At 39.7% G+C, this 23507-nt stretch overlaps 1 protein-coding gene and 4 non-coding genes across 11 annotated transcripts; all 5 read left to right on the top strand.

Moving 5' to 3' along the window:
• The first annotated feature begins 873 nt into the window (after positions 1–873).
• Positions 874–18816, top strand: LOC137125795 (N-chimaerin). 7 transcript variants are annotated; one of them, XM_067501812.1, is made up of 15 exons: positions 875–1016; positions 1340–1441; positions 3441–3479; positions 3624–3679; positions 6292–6323; positions 6454–6567; positions 8005–8131; positions 8581–8742; positions 12661–12738; positions 13410–13494; positions 13893–14066; positions 15038–15115; positions 15315–15452; positions 15648–15753; positions 15909–18816. In XM_067501812.1, the coding sequence occupies exons 2-15, from the start codon at positions 1423–1425 to the stop codon at positions 16078–16080; spliced, it is 1380 nt and encodes a 459-aa protein (XP_067357913.1). In that variant the 5' UTR covers positions 875–1016; positions 1340–1422; the 3' UTR covers positions 16081–18816. The 7 variants fall into 7 exon arrangements, with proteins under 7 accessions (XP_067357915.1, XP_067357913.1, XP_067357914.1 ...); XM_067501814.1 differs by lacking the exon at positions 8581–8742 and having other exon boundaries at positions 874–1016; XM_067501813.1 differs by lacking the exons at positions 875–1016; positions 1340–1441; positions 3441–3479; positions 3624–3679 and adding an exon at positions 5856–5940.
• A 619-nt stretch (positions 18817–19435) lies between these two features.
• On the top strand, positions 19436–19508 carry trnam-cau (transfer RNA methionine (anticodon CAU)). Its single transcript has one exon. It is a non-coding gene; the product is annotated as a tRNA-Met (tRNA).
• A 212-nt stretch (positions 19509–19720) lies between these two features.
• On the top strand, positions 19721–19793 carry trnak-cuu (transfer RNA lysine (anticodon CUU)). Its single transcript has one exon. It is a non-coding gene; the product is annotated as a tRNA-Lys (tRNA).
• A 1507-nt stretch (positions 19794–21300) lies between these two features.
• On the top strand, positions 21301–21371 carry trnag-gcc (transfer RNA glycine (anticodon GCC)). The gene has a single exon. It is a non-coding gene; the product is annotated as a tRNA-Gly (tRNA).
• Positions 21372–23277: 1906 nt separating this feature from the next.
• On the top strand, positions 23278–23348 carry trnag-gcc (transfer RNA glycine (anticodon GCC)). Its single transcript has one exon. It is a non-coding gene; the product is annotated as a tRNA-Gly (tRNA).
• The last annotated feature ends 159 nt before the right edge of the window (positions 23349–23507 follow it).

The following is a 23507-nucleotide window of genomic DNA, read 5'->3' as shown; positions in this document are numbered from 1 at the left end:
TACACCCATGCACTTAAACGCTGTTTTGACCTACTTCACTTGACTATTTCCATTTTACTGCTTCGGGGTATAAACTACCGGTCAATATATAAACTATCTGAACTTGGCTCCACTTTTGCCAGCTGCATTAAATTAAACATTAAATTAATGTAGGTTCTACACTACTCGCGTTCCAATAATATAATATTAAGACTGGTGTTATGAAAAAGGCTGCGCTGCACAGACACTGCTTTTAATTTTCATAATTTACGATAATCCAACTTTTACTTGAGTAAAATTTGGACTTTTATTTGTAACAGTGCACTTTATATTGTGGTTTTACTTGTGGTATTACTAACACACACAAAAAAAATAAAGAACATCCTAATGTGGCTGCTTTATTATCATTGCTAAACATGGAATAACTCAAAGTACAAGTAACTCATTGTACTTACGCACAGTACTTGAATAAAAATGCCTACTTGAGTTCCTCGGGTAATCCTTATAATTTAAGACTACTTCCATAAGAAGTTCGTTTTATTTTCTTGGTTATTCATGCATAGTATCGCTTTTTCAATAAAATGTTATGCGATCCAATGTAATGCAATTATTACTAAAAGTGATCAATCCCACTAGCGATGTTTTTAGCATCTTAATCGAACGAACCAACTGTTAAGCTAACTTAAGCTAGCTAACTCCCACACTCACTACATTTAGTTTAATATGGTGGAAAATGCTAGGCTATTTTTCGTTTGCTAATACCAGACAATAGATGAGTTACCAGAGTCCTGTTAACTAACTGGCACAAAGCTTCAATTAACTAGTTCTGTTTGAACACTACGCTGACTTACGTAAACTGTTACGATAGTAACTTAACGCCATAATAACCCCCCCAAAAAAATAAATACTGACAACGTGTTAGTTCGTTTGCAACGTAGCATCAGTAAAGGTGCGTTGCCATAGTTACCCTGGAGAGAGGGCGAGACTGCTCACGTGACTCAGCAAGATGGCGACTACAATGTAGACTGGATGTGAATGTGAGTACTACGTATTATTAGCTAACCGAAAGCCTAACAAGCCAGTGCATTGTTTCACGTCGTGTGTGTGCTTCTATTTTATTAGAATGAAATGTATTTTTTACAGTATATTTTCAAAACAAATACCACCTTAGCTTCGTCTAGCCAAAAAAAAAAAAAAAAAAGTAACGCAGAGCAAACGCTAACGTTAGCTCTCTTCCAATGTGAGATGGATCAGTTATTGTTAATCGTTAATCAGTTATTTTCATTTTTAGGCAGATTATCTTAACACAGCTAGTTGTTGGATGCGTTCACCTGATTCCTTTCTCTCTTTTTTCTTTCAGGATTTATTTTAGGTAGTGGATCCGTTTTTGCTGACATTTTGGATCTACTGGTTTATTGTTCATCATCATATCACAGAACCAAGATGGCTCTAAATGTCTTTGGTGAGCAGGATTATACTTAACATATAAGTGTATTAATGGGGTGTTTTGCTACTTTGTTTTCGGCTGGTATGCAAATGTAAAGCAACTGATTGTTGTTTACACCACAACTATAAATATGTCAGCTATTTCTAAATTGGGAGAGGCTACTAGAAATCTTGTGGAACCAGTTTATTTAAGTAATGTACTTAAATACAATGGTAAAGCCCCTCTTTGTTACTTTAGTGTTGCCATTTTACACTTAGACTTAACTACATGTCATGGGAAAATGTACTTCCTTCTCCATTACTTTTATTTAATATAGTTACTAGTTACTGTGCATATTAAGACTATGCATACTGATACCATGATAAATGTTTAAACTATGATGTAGGTTAGTAGAGGTTATACCAAAATTATATCAAGTGTTTATATCTGCTTAGTACATCATTACTACTCAAAGAGTAATTCATCAACTATTGTAATTTAATATATAATATGCACACGGACAGAGCTATTTCTCCAGCTTAATAATTGCTTGCCTTTTTTACTGAAGTAAAATTTCAAATTCAGGAGTTTTACTTTTCATAGATAATTTTCATGTTGTGGTATCACTGCATTTATCAATCACAGCTCACTATTCACTGAGAGGTCTGATCTGGAATTATACGAGATGCTCCAACTAGTCACGGCGTTCATTACCTGTTGAAGCACCTTAAATGCATATATTATGTGAATTGTACTTTACTAAATATGTAGAAGTTGCAGCCAGAAATAAAGTAGTGCATCACAATTATGCATGTAGTACTGCAGTCCAAGCACTAGACTTTATTTCTTTCCCTCCCAGTTGCACATGCTGTCTCTAGTTGAAACCTGTGTGTCTATATGTGGGGGTATTTTGCCTTGAGAAGGAGGGTGAGGCACTTGCCCAGGGAGTTATTTTGAAGACAGGATACCGGGGCTACAAGTGTTGAATAGATAAGGCTCATAGACTGAACACAAAATGCACCAAGACAGGAAACAGGCTGTTAGTTTTACCCTTGCAGAGAAGGTGGAAGACAGTGTGTTTCTGAGTTTGCTAGATACTGACCAAGGAATAGTATTGAAATGCATTGACATCTCTAGGAAATAATAACGATATTCCTTATTGTTCAAGCAGTAGATGTAACGAGAAAATGTAAAGAAAATATAGTGTTTGGCCAATTGAGTATTTGTTCTTTGTGACAGTTATTGTTTTTTCTTTGACCAACTCTTTCTTTATCACACGCATAACACAGGACTTTTATTGGGTCAAACTGTCAGTATATGCAGTGTATAATCTTTTAAAGCAGACTAGCAATGAGTCATTTAAAAAAAGCCTTCAGCGCTGAATTTAGATTGGCACCTGGACAGTTTTCACAGTAAACACAGCAGAGCTGTTAAAGTGGAAATGTTCAGTGGCTATTGCAGAGTTCAGCCAAACTCCAAATGAGCGCTTGGGGCTAAAATGGTTCAGCTTGAGTGTCATTTACTTTAACATTAATGTTGGTGTTGTTTATAGGCTGCTACAGCAGAACAAGCAATGAGGAAATGCTGCTATAAAGTTGATATCCATCTATAGTTAAGTTGAAATGTGTAGGCCTGAGGAAGTGAGAGCAAAATTTAACATTGTACAGAGAACTAATGCACAGGCCAGTCCTTCTGCAGCTTGATATAAATGGATCTTTCATAGCTCCCCAGAGGAGATTAAGCAGTTTGTTTACTAGTTTATGGTCTGTGCGGTCAATATCCCAAGATAACTGAGCACAAACTAAAGAATATAAATTATTTTAAAACCTTGACTTCTGAATCACCATGTGATTGATCCAAACTCCCGAGTTTCTCAAAGAGCAGCCCCTGGTAGACTATTAAACCACCATTTTAGCACATTTGATGAAATCTTTTGATAGATACTTTCTCCACTTGGGGGCACTGTGCCTAAGAGAATTAAATTGAATTTCCTTGTAAGGTGTTTAATGTACTGTTGGACTTTTTCTGTCTCCAGATCATGATGAATACAGGCCACCTGTGTGGAAGTCCTACTGTAAGTAGCCACAATACTTTACTGTCATTTGTTTTCTAGGGGTAATCATTACTCACTTGCTGTTCAATTAATGTGGCTGACATCATTAATGTTGTGTGAGGAGAAATATTCTATTTCTGCACAATGCTTTGTGTTTCCATCCAGTGTACCAGCTTCAACAAGAGGCACCCCACCCTCGCAGAGTCACCTGCACCTGTGAGGTGAGAACAAAGTTCCAAATTGGCATTCTTGTACTTGGATTTATTTATTTTTTGTCCTTTCGGCTTGTGCCGTGAGTTCAGGGTCGCCACAGCGGATCATTGTCCACATGTTTATTTTTATATCTCTTGTTATTCTTAAAAACTCTGATATTACAAGGAGCAAGTAGAATAAATAGTAAATGAGATGCATAAACACATAAAAACAATTCAAAAAAACAACAAATGTACTTTTCTTGCAAATTTTTAAAATAAAGGATCCATGTGAGAATATGCCCCATATCACACGAAAAAAGATATAAATGCTCGCTGCTTGTATTTAATACCAAAGGCCCCTTTTATGCAATAGCAGCAATGAGTTCAGATTAGAGTCTTGAGCACAGTTGCATTTTGTTGTTAGACTTTTATACAGTATGGGTACATATGCTTCACAGATGTTCATCCAAATAACACTAAAAGCACCTGAAAGAAGTCGGCAGTGACTTTCATAGCTTATGATGCTGCGTGTTCTTTTAGGGAGATTCTGTGATATCTAATATCCCAAACCATCTCAGATGTCAAATTTAAAAACACGAAAATGTGATAATAACCAGCCGAAACAGCAGTAGCGTACTCTAATACTCTACCAAGCTTAAAATGTCACATTGTCCATACTTATGTGTGTGGTGGTGTGTATTAGTGTGTGTTGATTGAAAGATTGTATTTGCTCACTTGTGCTGTAGTAGAGCTGATTGTTTTTGCTGTAGCTTGCCAATCCGTTTTTTATTGTCTCGACCATAAGGTTCTTCATACTGTTGTGTGTTTTAATTGTTTGGGGGTCTTAGACCCTTTGGGAAGGGGAAATTGACTTAGATTTAAATGTGTGTTCGGTTTTATTTCGGATCAGAGCACCATGAAAAATCTAAATGTCATTATGTCAATGTAAATGGTGGAATAAGTCAGTGGAGGCTCCATCATAGCTGATGGCATATGGGATATTGCTGATGGTTACAAAATGCCATACATCAGCACATCTGCCCACAAGGGAGGGAACCATCAGATGTGTGTGTGGGGTGTGGGGGATTTCAAGCAGGATTAAAGATGGAGGGCAGGTTGTGTGTCTGCTGTAAAAGCATGTTAATCTGTAAAGACTGCTAGGATGGTTTGTTTGTAGAAAGATACTAAATGAAAAGCTGTGGGTTTCGATGCCCTGGTCTGGTCTGGTCAGGTTGCTGGTGCTGACCCAGTTAAAAGGAGCAGACTGGAGGACAGACGGAGTGGAGGAGACCCCGCACTCCTCCCTGCCGCCGCCGCAGCCAGCAGCCCCGTGTTGTCTGCTGGGACTTTAGCCATATGTGATTTTAATGATGCAGCAATAAGCATTTATCTATGGCTGGTACTTTAGAATTTATGGCATAAATAAGCGTAGTGACTGTCCTAACAGCAGTTAAAGCAAATCACTCATTGCTAAACTTCTATATGAATACAAAAATAAACAAGGAACTCAGCTGCTTTAAGCAAATGAGAGCTGAAAAGATTTGCTGTGGCATTCAGAGTCACAATTAGTTTTTGGTAAAGCCTTGAGAACAGGCTCTGAGTCTGCACACGATGTCAGCTCACTGTCATCAGCACGACATCAAATCTATTATGTGATGCTCAGAAACATAATAAACAGTGTATTTGCCAAAATTGAAATAACAAATTTGGAGATAAACTAAAAAAGTTTATATTTCTGCTTTTTTATTTTTTTTCACTATATACCAGTTTATTTCATCATTCATTTGATATGCACTGTATTTGCACTGTAACATGCAGTCAGCATGTCTAAGCATTAGTAGTAGGTATTAGTCTGCCCTCTCTATGCATGGCTTGCTGACAGGCCTCAGAGCACATTTGGTCTCTGTTCAAAGGTTATGTGACTGATAAACACAGACCTTTCCTCTCGGCTGGATTGAAATTCCTTTCCAACTTTTACCATCTTGTCCACATCTTAAATATGCATAATATGACACAGCTGTGGGGAAAAAAAGTACTGCACTTATTTACAACACACACACAGCATCCAAATTAATATTCACAGCTGTTTGTCGGGCCTTTGTTGATTTATTGGCTCGGCAGCAGTTTTTCCTTAGATTAACACCGTGTTCAGCTTTTTATCTGACTCATGCATTGTTCTCTGTGCCCACACATCGACGAACTCAGGCACACGCTGGGTGCCAGGCAAAGTCTACGTTCAAGTAGAAAAATGTGCCAGAAACTCAGAAAATATCCAGCAGTAGCACACGGTTTGTACAATCTTGGTGCCAGTGGTGTTTAACACACTTTTCATTTTATGAATGATCTGTTATTGTACTTGGCCATGTGACATCATTTTCATGTTTTGATCATTTGTTCAGACAATAATATGTTTGACAAAATTTATTTAGTGGTTTAAAAAGCATCAAACTAGTGCACTGAGCTAAGGCTTAAATCAGCATAAGTTTCAAAATATTATTGCACTGAAATTATTCAAAGGACCCTTTGCCATTTCACTATTTTTGGTTGCCTAGCTGGTTTCTTTTTTTCATGTATAGTTCTTCTGTTGAATGTCATCTCACCAAGTTTTTCATGCAGGATATTTTTCTTTTTCCCCGCAGGTGGAAAACCGACCTAAATACTATGGGAGAGAGTAAGTTGGCTTTATCTGTGTTAGTCCTTTTCTACATGTCAGACAGTGAGGATGCTTTTGAACACTTAGGCCCCATTTGTTAGGTTTTCCTTTATGAAATCCAACCTTCTGTTTCCCAAATTTTGTCTAGGTACCATGGGATGATCTCAAGGGAGGAGGCAGACCAATTATTGAGTCAGGCTGAAGGCAGCTACCTCATCAGAGAGAGCCAGAGACAACCGGGCACGTACACGCTGGCTCTGAGGTATGTTTGTCTCTGTCGGCTTTGCTAAAGTGAGGAGACTCCAATAACCAAGAATAAATACGAGCTCAGTGGAGCCACTGGATGTGTATAGGCGTATGTTCTGGACTCCAGTGAACCACTAAAAGTGAAATTAAAAGACAAGTGCCATCTACTAGAATTAGGAATATTAAGTCAAGTAAATGAGCTAAGATCTGGAGATTTATAGCTATTCATTCTCATATAATCTACTGCCAAACTATATTAACATAAGGTGGGGAATTTAAACTGATATTTTGAGCTATTTACCTTTGTGCTCAATTGGGAAGCCCAGCTCCTCCACCTCATGTGAATCCACTGGGACCTTGTAGAAACTCATGTTTGACCTACAGCACCTCAGCCTATGCACACAGGTAAAAAGAATAGGTCACGTGTGAATGTTAAACATGTGTTGAGGCCTCATGTGTTGGAAGGATTTATGCTTGTGGTAAGAGGAGCTTTGAGCTGCTCAGAGGTTCTCATCTCAAAACTCACGTAGACTCCACACACTGAGCCTTTTCGTGTGAGGGGACGGGAAAGTGGTAGTCGGCTGAGGTTTCCTTTATCCACATATCTGCTTAATAAGACCATGAAGTGTCTATTGGTCAGTATTTAGCTGTCTGTCTGGCTCAGAGGACATTGTTGTTTGCCACCCTGGTGCTTTAGCCCAATTAGTTTGTAAGCAAATAACTTTATTTTAAACCAGCAGCCCATTTCACTTGAACGTGAGCTATCGTTTTTCTCAGCGTAGGTGTCACACTTTTAAATGGGTGCATGGCATAATTTTAATGTGGTTTTGGGTCAGCTTGACTATTCATAGTCATGTCATTTCCTCACCTGCAAAACTTTCTCTCTGTTTCACTCTCATCCTTGTGGTTCTAATTATCTTCCATAAATACCCCTCAATAAACTACAGTCCCAGTCTCTGCTGGCAGAAAAGGAAAGGTTGGATTTTGGGTTAATGATCTAACAGTAATGGTTTATCTTGAGGTGGTTCCATTGTGAGCCACTGAGGAGTAGATAATGTGTTGGCCCAATTCAGGGTCGGTCTGTCACATTAGTGTCACTTAATTTTTCTTTTTTTTTTTTTTAATGAATCTGTTTGAGGTTCTAAATTGGTCATTCTAATATATGGTTAAAGGAGAAAACAGAAGCTGCAATGCAAAAATAAGTCCAATGAATATATAGCTTTTATTTTCTTCATTTGTAGTTTTTGTTTTCCATACTTTGGATACTGACTTTGATCACCTTTTATTAAAAAACAAAAAACAAAAGATCCAATGAACACAAATGCTGGTTACCTGATGGTTGAAAAGTGATGTTTCCTATTTGACCTCTTACTTGCTAACCTTTAGGATGTCACATGAAATTGTTTTTAAAGAGACACATATTACAGTGTCCTTTTACTCCATCCTATCCCAGGTTTGGGAACCAGACAAGAAACTTTCGTCTTTACCATGATGGCAAGCACTTTGTTGGAGAGAAGAGGTTTGAGTCCATCCATGACCTGGTCACAGACGGCCTCATCACTCTTTACATTGAAACAAAGGTGTGTATGTGTGTGTTTGCATCCATCTGTCATTACCTCCCCTTCCATCTTAGTAACAAACATGCATAATTTTCCACATCTAAAGCAACTAAAGACTACTGATTAGCTGAAATCTCTAAATGTAAAGGCTGAATATGGATAGCGGAAGCATTTCAAGAATGTTTGCCAGGTAAAAAAATCAGCTGGATTGACTCACATAATACCCCTTGATCACCACCTGTTTACTTTATAATAAAAAATGCTTGGATTCCTTCAAACCCCTCAAAAACGAGTGCCTAATTTCAGATTGCTCCTCATTCAGGGTTTATTTGTTTATTCAGACAACAGAAAAGACTGACAGGACGGTGGTGTAAAGTGAAGAATACATTACAAGACTTAGTTCGCTGCCAACTGGGTCAGATGCTGTCGCGCACACCTATATCACCTTGCGTATTTATGTCTTTTGCCAGGCGGCGGAGTACATCGCTAAAATGACCATAAACCCAATCTATGAACATGTTGGATACACGACCCTGAACCAAGAGCCCACATTAAAGAAACATCTGACACAGAGCCCAGACGCCCCTGATGGACCTGTTCCCGCCAAAGACGACTGCAATGCTGAGGAGCGGGTGAGGACAGTCACTCATGCTTATAATGCATGTTGGAACACTGATGGAAAAGATAGCAGCTTTGGCTGTCTTTCAATACTTTGAAATGGTTCATCATGAAGCCTTATCACCTTGAAGTGCTTCTGCAGTCCTAAAGTTTTTAAATTTCCCAAAATACAGTATACACATAATTGTGCTAACTAAGAAAACTCTATTTACTACATACTCTGATAGTCTTTGTTACTGGGTTAATTATGTTTTTTGACTTTAGTAGAAGACTGTAAACCAGGGGATAATAAATCATTCCCATCTCTAAAGTGAAATCCGCTTTAGAAAAATAACAGAAATTGATAGCAAAAGATGTGCAGGAGCACTCGGATAAGCGCTGGTTTCAAGGATGAGCCGATAAGGGGGATGACGGGGCTCGATCTGTAAAAGGTATAAGACAAAATGTTGGACAAATACAATTTTAGTTCTGCAGAAAAGGGAATCGGTAATTTGCAAGTGAAAGTAATGGATTATGAGTGGCACACATAACACCTTGTAACAATCAATCTCTTAAAGTATCTGGATTTTAAATTTGTTACTTTATAAATCATAAAGCACCAAGTGCTTGCATATATGCCATTATAATGTTTCCACAATGCTGAAAAGTAGATGATGGGATGATTAGACTATTGGATCCCATTCAAAATTCTGGGTTTATAGTGCAGAAGAAGAAACATAAATGTGAAAAACAAACCTGCAGAGTTGAAATAAGGGTAAAGGTAAGGAAAGTTGCTATATGTGCAGTGCTAGAATGGAAAGATTAGAGTTGAGGAACATGATGAAAGTAGGAGGAGAAGAAGAAGAAGGAGGATGGATGCAGAGGAGAAATGGCCTCCAGCCAAGGGCTCTGCAGTAAAATTACATAACAGCAGTTTGCCTGCAGAAACTGCTGCTTTCTTCCAGAAGCCATCTACTAAGTATTCAGGCATGTAGTTTGTTGTTGGCTCATTAGTTTCTATTCAGCTGTGAGGTAATTAGAGTTTAGCATTTTTACCCATTCATTTGTGACCTTTTTCTGTAAGTGAAAGCCCTTCAAGGGATGAAAACAGAAGTTTGGAGATGTGAGGTTCCTGTATGATGCAGGAGCTTACTTAAATTCTAATCACTGGCCAAAATGTAATGTACACTTAGGTTCTGCAGCTGCGTCTTTTTGCATGCGGGTGCTTAAAAATTAGCCAGGAGACACAGTTCGAATCAAGCAACTACAAAACTGCAGCACCCTCAAAGTACAAACACACACACGCACATAATAAGTATAGTCTTGTCAAGATAAAATGGAGGTTTTTCCACACAAATTACATACCAACAGTCTTCTAAACAAGTAGATGTAGTGTGTGCAATACATTTATCTGCTACACCAGTGCTTTGCCTCATGAGGTGTAGTATGACCTGGAGTGCATGACCACCTACAGTGTATCTCATACATCACTGTCTTTGTGTGCGTGTGTGTATAATGGGGGTAGTCCTGGGGACGTGTATGCTTTCGTAATTGGGTGGATTTGCAGACAAAGCAGTGCGGTTGTGACATTGAGACCAGAGGTGGCTCTCTGCAGGGAAGACAAACCACCAGAATACATATTTCATGTGTCCCCACAGCTAATCACCTTTTTTATTGTGGGTTAAATGCAGTTTTACACTCCCTGTGTGGGTGGTAAAGGGGTGATTCTGGTGAAGGTTTTTAAAAATTAATTTACTTAGAAATTCACTGGACGGTGATAGTAATGAATGCATTTAGATGAGATTGCAGGAATGAGATTATGTTTTGGAAGCTTTAAGGGCGTATAGGACATAACAAAGCATAGCCAGCTTCTTTATCTTTTCCCTTTTTTTTTTTTTTTTTTGCTTTTCAACTTTACTCTATGTGTGTTTAGAATTGAGTGCACATTAGTTAGCCACTAGCACCCACCACGCTGTTCCTGTTCCCCACTATATTGCTATTCCCCCTGCAATGGAAACGGTCATTAAAGATCATTACTGTGTTTTAGTATAAAATGTCTTAGGTCAAACCACATAGCTTAAAATCTATGAAATCTTTAGGTTACATGAGTCCTGTCAACTGGACCTTTTCTTCTTGGTTGGAAGCGTTTTGGTACGTATCCAGGTAGCACCCTTACTCTGAGGGAAGGTCAGCTATGGGACACGGTTACATTCTCATTAGGTCGATAATATGGGAGGTTAGAGTAGGGCACAGTCCTACGAATGTAATGATCATGGCTTTTAACCACCTTCCTCCCCCTAGGAGAGGATTGTTAGGCAAGGCCTGAGTGGTGGATGTATGAAGTGGTCTTAATTGTCCTGGGGATGGATGAAGGGACAGCATAGAAAATGCCAGACAGATTGTGTCTGAGGCCGCCTCCTCTATTATGTCCAGTTACATGACTAACCTCCAGATAACCAAACCTGTATGACTTAGAGCCTTCATCGACATCCCACTGGCTTGTTTGTTGCTCAGTCCAGTAAATGTCAAAAACCAGTACAAACACCCACCTACTAGAGGCAACACTTAAACAGAAATCTCTCAAGTGAATTTAGCCTGCAACTGTTGGTTAATAATTATATGAATGATCTAGGATAATGGGTGAGCAGAGCTTTTGATTTAGGCGCCTTACGAGGATGCAAGATTTTGTACAATCTGCAGTGAAGCTGACACATTTTCAGGCCAGTGACACGCAAGCAAACCAGACTGTAGGAGTTGCTATTGTTCACAGTGGTTTTACAAGAATTGAGAAACATCCAAGTAAAATGACATCAACGTTGCAACTAAAATGACAAGGAAACGAAGAACAAAAAGTGTAAATGACTGAATAAAATAACACCATGCTTCTCAGCTCATTCTTCTCCTCACTCTGCTTCTCTCCTGGGACGACCGAGGTGGCAGAATTGGTGGCGAACAACAAGACTTGCTGCATTCTGATTGGCTCGCTCTTCCCTCAAAGTGCCCTGTTAAATTCATCCATTGCTGCATTGTAGCTCAGCCCTCCCCCTCCTCTAGTTTCTCTCTCCGCCTCTGTCCATCCCTCCTCCACTGGTTTTGCGTGGTGAGTGTTTAGGGGGAAGGCAGATTAACACACATACGCATGCTGAGCCATGTGGGCAGAAGCGCTCACCTACATGAGACAGAGAGACGAGAATGGTCATTGTGCCGCATCAGTCCGGTTTGAAGGATTTTGCCTCTCAAGAAGTGAAGATTTATTTAATTATATTCACTAATCATTTTGTGGGTTTTTAGCATCTCAAGACAGATTTATTATTGTCTGGCTTTTGTTTTTTGTTATGAACTGGAATTGCACCATGCAGCCGCATCAGCATGCAGAGCTAATCTGATTGGCTGATCTTTGTGGTACTAAAACAGCAGGATTGGTCCTGTGTCGGCACCTCGGTTTTGGATGTTGTTGTCAGATAGAGCTTTGAGAAGATTTGAGAGTCTTGGTGTTTTGTCATTTTCCAACTTTTATTGTTTTTGCACATTTTTCTGGGCAATCTTTATAAGTGTAGCTCCTTTTTTTTATTTGTTGTTTTGTTTTTGGTTTCAGATTCCTTTGCAGTGTGATTGGCTTACTCTGTTAATGGAATTCAAATTTTGATTTAAACATCCACACCATAACCACAGGTCCCACAATGCCCAGCCGAGAGTCATACACCATTAAAAGAGGTAAAAAACAATCGCGCAGGCGAGCCGAGAAGGAGACAAGTCAGAAGGGCTCTTTGTTTACCGCGGCTTTGGGTTTGAATGTCAGCGCTGGTTCAATTCCCTCTCTGCCAGTCTCCAGCAACACATCAGACTCCAACACTGGGTCGAGAATCTGTCTAAACCGGGCACCAGCCCCCTCCAAACCCACCTCTCCTGCTTCCACATTCTGGCAACCAATCAGATCTTTTGCCCTCTCGCAGCTCACATCACTGGTGCGGAGGGCCACCCTGAGGGAGAGCGACTTGGCACCCAAGTACGAGAAGGTCCACAACTTCAAGGTGAGACGCTCTTCGATTCGCCCAATCCTGTCCTTTGTGTCTCTGTTTGTGTGTGTGTGTGTGTCTTGTGCATTTGTGTTAAAAAATGCCAGAGTTGCTTATTCAGCAGATTCACCCCAGAGAGAACAGAGTGTTGGGATACACACGTAAACACACATATGTGCTTTTAGGTCTCAGCATTTTCAGCTCTTTAGACTCCCAGATTTCCATTTTACAAGCAGCAATTAGTAAAAAGCATAAAGGTCAGAGCCACAATGTACTGAGCTCAATGGAAATGTGGATGAACACGTACTGACAGACACACACACTTAAAAAGCACAATCTGTAAGACTGAGGTTATTAGCATATTATTATATAGAGTCAATTCAGGCAAAAAATGAGCAGATTAAACTCCATGTCCATTTTATATTTTCTGTAAGAGCCTATTCAACACACCTATTGTGTCTCATCATTGTTTTGTTGGCGTCTGCTATTGCTGCATGAATGACTTGATGGAGTCTGCATTAAATGACTTTTCTCACCTTGCTTTCAGTATATACTTGTGCAAATGTGTTGTTCTTTCTGTCCATATTTGTCATCATTTGTAGGATGTATTATATTTAAACAAAACATTTTGTCATCAAAGCTCTCTCTCTTTTTCTTTTTTTTTTACTTTCTTTTACTTGCACCAGGTCCATACATTCAGGGGCCCCCACTGGTGTGAGTACTGTGCCAACTTCATGTGGGGTCTCATCGCTCAGGGTGTCAAGTGTGCAGGTAATACCCCCCCCCCCCCCGCCCGTACACTGCAGTGTAAAAGTTCTCAGTGATTGTTGACTTATCCTCAGCAAATGCGTCTTACACGGTGTTAGATAACGCTGCACCTCCACTCTGTCTCAAACCGTGACTCAAAACTGGGACAGCAGGCTAAAGTTAATCACTGTTGCTGTTGACTCATCTGTGGTGCATCACTGATTTAAAATGTTAGAACAGTGAAGATGGTGCCAAAGAACACGCTGTCACTTTGATTATTACTGTGTGTGGGTGATGAACTGTGCCTCCAAAACACCTACATTTAAGTGTAACTTGTATCTTCCAAACTCCCTTTTATGGATCAAATTGCATTGTGTTGATATTGCACTGTGTTTGAAGTGATGAAAAACGTTCTTTCTCAGACTGTGGGTTGAATGTCCACAAGCAGTGCTCCAAAGTTGTGCCGAACGACTGCCAGCCAGACCTGCGGCATGTCAAGAAGGTGTACAGCTGCGACCTGACCACTCTAGTCAAAGCCCACAACACAAAGAGACCCATGGTGGTTGATATGTGCATACAGGAGATCGAGGCTAGAGGTGAGAGAGAGAATGACTGTGTGTGTGTGTGTGTGTGTGTGTGTGTGTGTGTGTGTGTGTGTGTGAGAGAGAGAGAGAGATTCAGTGATTATATAATGTTGACGAAAGAATATCTAAGTATTGTTTGCTGCAGCCTTAAGAGAAGGACTGAGTGGACACCCACAAGGCTGGCATGCGTAAGCAAGAGCAGAATAACTCCAAATCTGTATGAGTGCGTTTGAGAGCTACATTTCCCTCCCCCCACCCACATGGGACCTGAGCAGTCACAAGGGAGCTGCCATAGCGAGCATTTTATTGACCACAGTTCAACACCTGGCTGAAAGTAATATATAAAATCAATAAAGATGCCTAACTTGAAGAGATTGAACTTGACTAGAGCAGGAAAGACAGATGAACCCTCCCCGCCCCCACCACACACACACACACACACACACACACACACACACACATTTCCCCCTGTTTTTTCTTGTTCTTACTCATGAATATTCCCATTTCTTCTTATGTCTCTCTATGAACTCAGTGTGTTGTACACTTATTGATGTAACTATTGGCACCGAAGTGCAGCTACCATTATTAAAAGTCTACTCATATGATTGTTTTATGTAAAATGAAACAAGATTGTAACAAAAATCAGCCAATTATTTTCCTCGATTATTCAAACATTTTTCAATAAAATGTCAAAGAATAGTAAATAATGTCATTATTTCATACAAAACAAGAACAGTTCTAAAGCCAAAGTTAATTACTATCGTTTGTGTCTGAGATTTTCACATTTACGAGGCTCTAACCAGTACTTTGGATATTTTACATTAAAAAAATCACTAAAACTATTATTAGAAAAATATCCGTTTAGAAGACGAACAATTGACTGATCAGTGAATTAGTGTTGCAGCTCTAGTGGCGCTACAATCTATTAACTTGATCCATAAAAAAACAGTGACATGTCTTTCATTCACCTTGTCTGTCTCCAGGTCTGCAGTCAGAGGGTTTGTACAGAATATCTGGCTTCAGCGAGCTAATAGAAGATGTCAAACTGGCCTTTGACAGAGGTGAGTGTTGCCCTCTGTTGTAGATTTTACGACTAGCACAGACATTGCAGCGATTATCTAAGCAGCCACTTCCTGCTTTGATCCTTCTGAATCCCCACATGAAAAAGAAAATGGCTGTTTTTGGATCAATACAATATCAATAAAGTCCTCAAGAGAGATCCTGAGATACTGAAAGTATTGCTTTTGTTTTCTGCTACAGATGGAGAAAAAGCAGACATTTCCTCAAACGCTTATGAAGACATCAACATCATCACTGGAGCCCTAAAACTGTACTTCAGAGAGCTGCCTATTCCCCTCATCACATATGATGCCTATCCACGCTTCATCGACATCGGAAGTAGGTCTTAACACCTTGTTTATCTTATTGCTTAGGTTGCCAGGCAGAAGCTGCGGTTTCAAAGCCTGAAATATATTTGATCAGCTCTTTTACCTTATTACACTTTTCCTTCTGTGTTTGTGCATGGTTGTGAGATTGTAAGGTGAGACAGTATTTTAGTTTTGAATTTTATTACTAACACGTTGTGTGTTGTAGAGATTACCGATGCAGAGAAAAGGCTGGAGTCTCTCCATGAGGCATTGAAGCTGCTGCCGCCAGCTCACTGGGAGACGCTGCGATACCTCATGGCTCACCTCAGGAGGTCTAAGTCATGTTTCTCCCCTCACGTACTTTTAGTTTTTGTAGATTGAGATAAGATTCAGTTGTTTCTAGATTAGTCAACACAAGCTTGAAGAATCACATGGCTTTCCATTCCTTTTCCATTACACATGCTAACCCCGTTCTCTTTCCCTCCAGGGTGACACAGTGTGAGAAGGAGAACCTCATGTCCAGTGAGAACCTCGGTATTGTCTTCGGTCCGACACTGATGAGGGCCCCCGAGCTGGACGCCATGACAGCACTCAACGACATCAGATACCAGAGACTGGTGGTGGAAACGCTAATTACCAACGAAGATGTGTTGTTCTGAGAGGAAAGGAAAGATGTGATCAGGGGCTTTGTCAAGAAAATGAAGAGGAAACTTCCAAGACACAGTAACTTGAAAGTATGTCTTGCTAGTGAGGACAAAAAGGACACTACACATTTTTGTGTTAATAAAAGGAGCAAAGAAGGAAGTGACTATGTGAAATGAAGGACCTAATAAAAAATAGTGAAAACTCTCAACACACTTTGAGGGATAAAGTAGATGGAAGGATGCAGTGTTTCCCTACATTTTAATCTATACATTTAACAAAACTCAGTCATGAAACTTGAAATTTTCACTGATAATCAAAAATCTATAAACTATAATTACTGGGAATTTTGAAGCCTTACTTGACATAATTAAATCATTACCTCTCGTGATGAGCTGGGGAAAAGTAGTGTTTCAGCAATTTTGTTAAATCTCTTTCTTAAATGGCTACCTTGACATTTTTTTTTCGTTTTCTTCCATCAGAAGTAATTTATCTGTCAATCTTTGGGGGAAAATCTGCGAATCAAAATTTACTGCATCACAGAAACACATTGGCACTACTAGCCTAAAGCTAATGACGGTGTCACGTAGTAGTTTCAGTGAAAAATTAAAAGAATGCTGCAATGAGAATGAACTGATGGTATAACATTGACTTTTGCCTCAAGTTTTAGTGGTAGGACTTTTGTGTTTTACTTTGTTTTCCATTGGTCAAGGTGTGGATTTAATCCTCCTCAAGAGAAGAAGCAGCATTGACTTTGTTACTGTAGACAGCTGGATGAATGAATGGAAACTCTGAATCACTCACCCACAATGTGCACTCCTTAAGTGACTTGGACCTGTTCTCTTTTCATACCTTTTTAGTAATAACATTCTAATTTACAGCTCCCTCTTGTGCTCCATTGACTTGTCTAATTATACGATAAACCTACACCAACGACATAGTCTTTTTGTTGACTATGTTTTTTTGTTGCTAACATAGAACGCTAACGTTCACTTCTATTTTTTTCAAGTAATAATTTACATCGCTTTTATTATAAAATGTTTTCCAGTTTGTTGCTGTGCAATTACACTCAAAAATGGGGCTGATGGAGCTGTAAATTAAATGATAACTTTTTTCCCCACCATGTTCTGTCACTCCTTCACCTGCCTGTTTCACCTCTCAAGGTAAAAATCTCTTACAAAGTGTCATGCCTTCCATTTAAAGGGGAAGGTTTTGGAGAATTATTGCGCATGTACATTTCAGAATTTAGCCATTTTTCTACTTCCTAATAAGGCTTTTAAATTGGTGTCCTCTTTTGCAAAACCATGTTAAAATTTAACACAAGCTGTATTTAGCAGTATTTTGTATGGCAGTGTGTTTTCATTTCACACAGCTTTAGTTGTAACACAAGCGACAGATTGTGAAGAGAGGGACGCACCAAAAGCGACTTGAAACATGAATATGTGAAACAGTGATTTTTGATTATTTTGTAGCAAGTTTTGCACTCGAAACACGACATGAAATTCCAGCTCTGCTTGCCTGGATGCAATTTCAGTAGACTGAGACATGGTAATAATTTCATGGCTTGTCTGTTTTATTGGTCTGAGTGGGATCATTCAAACACCCAAAGCTGGGAAGCACCAGTACCAGCAGTGGTGGTGCCACATTATTTGAAATCTTTAATTTCATGTTGCATCACATTAAAGCAAGAAAGCTCAATAAAACAAGAACTCATAATGTGAAATAGTCAGCATCCGTTTGCAATTAAAGTGGTATTGCTGCTTTTCGTCTTAGCTGTGCAAGTTTATACAGAGCCGTGATTCGACTCCACCAAAACGTTTGCAAAGATAATTTATCTGCCGTCTTTCATATCCAACTGCCACACTTTGATGTAATTCTGAAATGATGGCAAAGACTCGTGCTTACACAGAAGTAAAGAGAGAGGGATTTAGAACTTGAAACTTGTTTCCCTCTATTATGTCTGCCTTCTAAAGACAGCAACTACCTGAGGAAACACATGAATATGTAATCAAATTCCACACAGATGACGGGTTTCTTGCAGATCTATGAAAGTCAGTCACAGGCTAGACGTTGCATATTGGAAGGAATGCAGCAATGTTATGACTATGCTGTGATGCGATGGCAGCAGTACTAATTAATAAGATGCTGGCGATGTTATGTGAAGATGTGTATTTGCCTTGATTTTATTATTTTTTTAATCTAGTGCCATTTCAAATAGTGGAGTTGTAGAATACATGCCTTCTGCATGGACCTCCACCTCAGCTACCACACACTATACCCCTTTCTTCATTCATTTCTACCCCCATTTCTGTCGGGGGTTACTGATGAACTATTTCCATTGTGCTTCACTTGCAAACAGTAAGGACCCATCAGGCATCAAGATTCGTTTTGCAAAGCAAAGACAGAGTTAAGGTTGTAAAAACAAATTAAGTTCACCCCCTGAGTTGGGTTTGAATCAAATGGATGTACAGTAACATGCAAGTAACATCAGCGTTTTTCTAACAAACTTTGATTATATCACGTTACTTTAACAGTTTTGTTTAATCGGGGTGAAATGTAACCCTGCTGATTTAACTTCGTACTAACCATTGTCAGACTAACCCCATGACAGCTTGTGAGCCTTCCGTGATCTGTGACACTTGCTTTTTTTGAATCATGAAATGTAATTTTTATTTTTATTTTTTTTAACTGTCATTTCTGTAAAGTTTTTTTCTAAATTGTTTATGCATGGTGAGATTAAATTATTAAATACATCTTTCAGTTGGCACATGTCAGAATTTGTTAAGGACTGAACTCGAGATTATATTGGCCTTTAGGAACAATTCCTGGTCTTGCAGTCCCATCAGACTATGATTGGAAATGAACTCCTTACTAAAGATACCGAGTGTGTAATTACGCCATAGAGGTACAGTAAATTCAGAGTTGCTCTAAAGACGACATTTCCAATGTTTTTACCTCATGACACACACACACACAAAAAAAGAGCCCAACATTTACCAGCTGCATTATTAAAATAATGTACACAATAATACATCAGTAATTATACTCAAATAATACAAATTACACTGTGAGTAATATACTGATAAAGATGTTTGTACTGTACTTGGGAGTATTTCTACCATGTGGTATTGCTACTTTTACTTCCACCATTGCATATGCAAAAGAGATGGTACCTCTAATCTCAATTGGTATAGTGTAATATTTCATAAACGTTTTGTACACTCACGGTATTACCACCTCTCAGACTGCAGAAATCAATTACTTTAGTTCTGACTTAAACAACCCTGTTTTTATCGCTCCATGTTGAATATGATATAGTTATACTATATATGGTTATCTACATAAACCGTCGTTTTCCTCTTATTTGTCAGAGCCTCGTTGGCGCAGTAGGCAGCGCGTCAGTCTCATAATCTGAAGGTCGTGAGTTCGAGCCTCACACGGGGCACATATTTTTTTCTGATACATTCAATAGCTTCTTATATACTGCTAGGTAACATCAACCTACACATTTTAACAGTTCTGTCAGAAATTAATTTAATGTTAAGTTATACATTATTATGGGTGTATATATACACCCATAATAATGTATATACTCTACTATACTGCTTAATATATTATGAGTCCTATAAAAACGCAAGGGTTTTCATCATTTTTGAAGCCCGGCTAGCTCAGTCGGTAGAGCATGAGACTCTTAATCTCAGGGTCGTGGGTTCGAGCCCCACGTTGGGCGTCAACATTTTTGTTATTAGACGTATTTACGTTATGGCCTGCAAAAATGACATCCTGCATCATTTTTCATTGGTCTTCGTGTACAGTTCAAGATTATACTGTGCTTGAATATAATCTTTCCATCACACTGTACTCAGACTTGTTTATCTGTCCTCAGATTTGTATTTCAGTCTGTTTGTGTGTCTGTACTTGGATTTGTGTGTCTGTACACGCATCTGTAACTGTAAATAAATTTCTCTTCCTATCTGACCCATGGTAAAACAACTTGAACCCTGCTCCTAAGCTACTAGCCTTGCTACCTTTCCATCTAGTCTCCTGGATACACAGTATGTCCACCTTCCTTCTCGGATGGCCAAGCGGGTCCGACCACTTTCCAAACCATCTCCGAATACTTCCTAACCAGGTCCGAACACTTCCGAACGAGGTCCGAACACTTCCTAAAGCACGTCTGAACACTTCCGAACGAGTTCCAAACACTTCCGAACATCTCCGAACAAACGGAGCAAAAGAGCCAATCAATTCCTAACAGATGGTCGCCCGTTGATTGGACGTTGCTTCTCGGTGGGAGGGTCGTGCAGCTCATCACAGCCAAGCTTCGAGATGTTGCCGTTCTAAATCAAAAATTTATCACGAACTCCGGCCGCTGGTTTTAATTTTTTAAAAATGTTTTATGTGCCATATCCTGAACCCATTTTTATGTATGTATGCATGTATCAGGCAGAGGCATCCCAGTCAGGCACAGCTTTCATGGAGGCAGGGAGATCACAGGTAGCACAGGGATTGGAATGTTCAATGTGTAGTAAGGTTGTGGATGGAGAAAGATTCTCAGAGCACCTTTCTGACAACCATGCTGAGGAGAGATGTGATACCTGTGGGGCCAAGGTTAAGGGCACTATAGGGCTGCTGCAGCACATTTAGACTCAACATTATGGGGCCTAATTGGCTTCACCATCTCCTACTGTCACTCAATATATAGTCAGGTTTTAAATTGTTTTTGTATATAGTATTTAGTTGTTGTGTTTCCACCCTCTCTTTAAAGAAAGTGAAAAAAAAAAACAACTCTTGTGGTGTAATAGCAACACATCCATCCTTTGGGTGGAAGACTCCAGGTGCAAATCCTGGCAAGAGTGTGTTATGTGCACAATCAGTGTTTCATTTACTAGGTTTCATATACCAGTTTTCATTAAGATATTTGTAATGTAATTTGTATTATGGATTTTTAGCAGTCCCTTTTGCCCAGCAGTCCCATTTGCCCAGGTACCCTGTAGGTGGCGGTAGTTGTTATCCCGGGCCCGACCGATCCGCTATGGGAGTCATTGTCACGCATTTTTAATTTGGCAGATTTGACGTGTTTTTCGTCGGATGCCCTTCCTGACACAACCCTCTGCATTTATCCAGATTTGGGACTGGAACAAGAAGACACTGGCTTGTACCCACTTGCAGTCGCATTGTGCTTGAATATAAACAGGTTTTTTTAAAACGTAGGCTAAACAACGTCGGTATCGTGAGCATTGGTGGTTCAGTGGTAGAATTCTCGCCTGCCACGCGGGAGGCCCGGGTTCGATTCCCGGCCAATGCAGCGCTTTTTTGCTGTGTAGAACTACAATAGATGCACCGTGTTTTTGTCCTAAAAGCACGAAATCATTTCCATTTTTTCACGTCGAGAAATTGACAGGGTGGAAGATGGCGCCGGTGTGTGTGGCTGCTCGTCTCCTGCTCTTACTTCGGTTGGTATTTGTGTTTTTCCTGGTGCATGACCGCCAGTTTCTCTTGGACAAAATGTCACGGATCTATGTTAGTGTCGCTCAAGAAAAATTTTGCTTTCCAATGAAGTAGAATAGTAGCAGAATGATTTGTATGTTTACAGGGATTTGTGCGTGCGCACTTAGACTTGTGTGTCTCGTGGCTCTGGTAAACCCTCCCCGGTTGACTTAGGCCCTTTGGCCCTGTATGAGAAGCCGACAGTTTCAAATGTGGGTTTTAAGATGGAGTGGGATTTTAAAAATGGTTCGCCAAATTCGCGCAGTTGTGAATACTAGTTTCTTCCACCTTAGACTGCTGGCAGTGTAATGAAAGCCATTTCTTGCGCAGGAGCATTTTGAAACAGTAATTCATGCGTCCATCACACCTCGTCTGGATGACTATAGCACACTGTATTGTTGGAGTTTGCCAAGTCTTCCCTTTTGGTTCCAGTTGGTTCAGAATGCTGCTGCACGTCTCCTCGTTGGAGCGCAAGAGAGGCAGCACAAAACTCCTATTCTGGCATCTCTCCACTGGCTGCCCGTGCACTTGAGAGTTCACTTTAAGATCATTTTATTTGACCAGCTGCTCCTGGAAGTACCGAGGTCCACGCGGAAGCTCAGAGGGGACAGAGCCTTTGCGGATGGCGCACCTAAATTATGGAACCTCCGCACATTAGGCAGACCCCTTCATTGTCCGTTTTTAAAACACATCTAAAAACCCATTTTTATTCCCTGTCTTTCAATCCAGCATGAGACTCTGTTCCCGTTCTCTTGTTTTATTGTTATTATTATATGTGGAAAAATTTGGAAATTTATTATTGATATCTACATTTTTGTAATCATTCATTTATTTTATTTGTGCATTTATTTGTTTCTAAATGAGTCATTTTTATATGGACGTCTAAAAATTACTTATTTAGAAAGAAAGAAAGAAATGTACATATAAAAAAATGAATATGCTAATCACCTTGAAAACTATAAGTCTCTTCTCTGCAAGCAATGTGTCTACAAAGTGAAGCACATTTTAGTGAAACATTTCTGGGCAAACGTCTTGGTATTTTGCTAAACTTAGATATTGAAGGCTTAGTTATGCCTTTGTTTAGCGCCAAGCATCGTCAACACATCATAGCTAAACCATAAGCTGATGTCTCATCAGTTTAAGAATCTTAAACTTTTTCCTGACAATAAATACACAGAAGAACTTTTAGTTCCCAACCATTTGTTGTAGTATTTGAAACATTCTGCTGATAGCAAATATAAATCACTGTGTCTTGTTTCATCATAGCAATAAGGTTATGACAATAGAAAATTTAAGTAAAGTCACAAGGTGGGAATGTCAAAGTAAAAATACAGTTACCAGTAAAAATCTCACCTGTGAAGGGTCTTGCTGGGCCTCGTGCTCATGGGAAGTCCACAGTTGCAGGGGGTACTGGTTTGCTTCAGTGCGAAGACGGCGTGGGTAAAGATGGTGTAGAAGAGATCAAGTTCTCCTGCATAAACATCTCTCCAGAGACTTTCTATTCTGATGGAAAAAGAAGAGAAAAATGTACATCACTAGAATATTTAATATTGCTTTAACGAAAACATCACAGGTAAAATGCCGCGTTTCACATTTTGTCTACGGTTTCATACAATACTGCCCACAATGAAAGGCACAATAGATGAAAGCGGAACGATGGGGTTATGCTATTTCTGCAAAGCTCTACGCACAACTGATGAAATTTTACGTGAACGGTCATGTGAGCATTGGTGGTTCAGTGGTAGAATTCTCGCCTGCCACGCGGGAGGCCCGGGTTCGATTCCCGGCCAATGCAGCGCACTTTTGCTTTGGAGAGCTCCAACGGATGCGCCGTGTGTCCTAAAAGCCCGAAGTCAGTTCCCATTTTTTCACGTCGAGAAATTGACAGCGTGGAAGATGGCGCCGGTGTTTGTGGCTGCTCGTCTCCTGCTCTTGCTTCGGTTGGTATTTGTGT

Source organism: Channa argus, chromosome 4 (assembly GCF_033026475.1).
Source record: "Channa argus isolate prfri chromosome 4, Channa argus male v1.0, whole genome shotgun sequence".
Taxonomy (NCBI): domain Eukaryota; kingdom Metazoa; phylum Chordata; class Actinopteri; order Anabantiformes; family Channidae; genus Channa; species Channa argus.
This window is presented reverse-complemented; position numbering and strand designations above follow the sequence as displayed.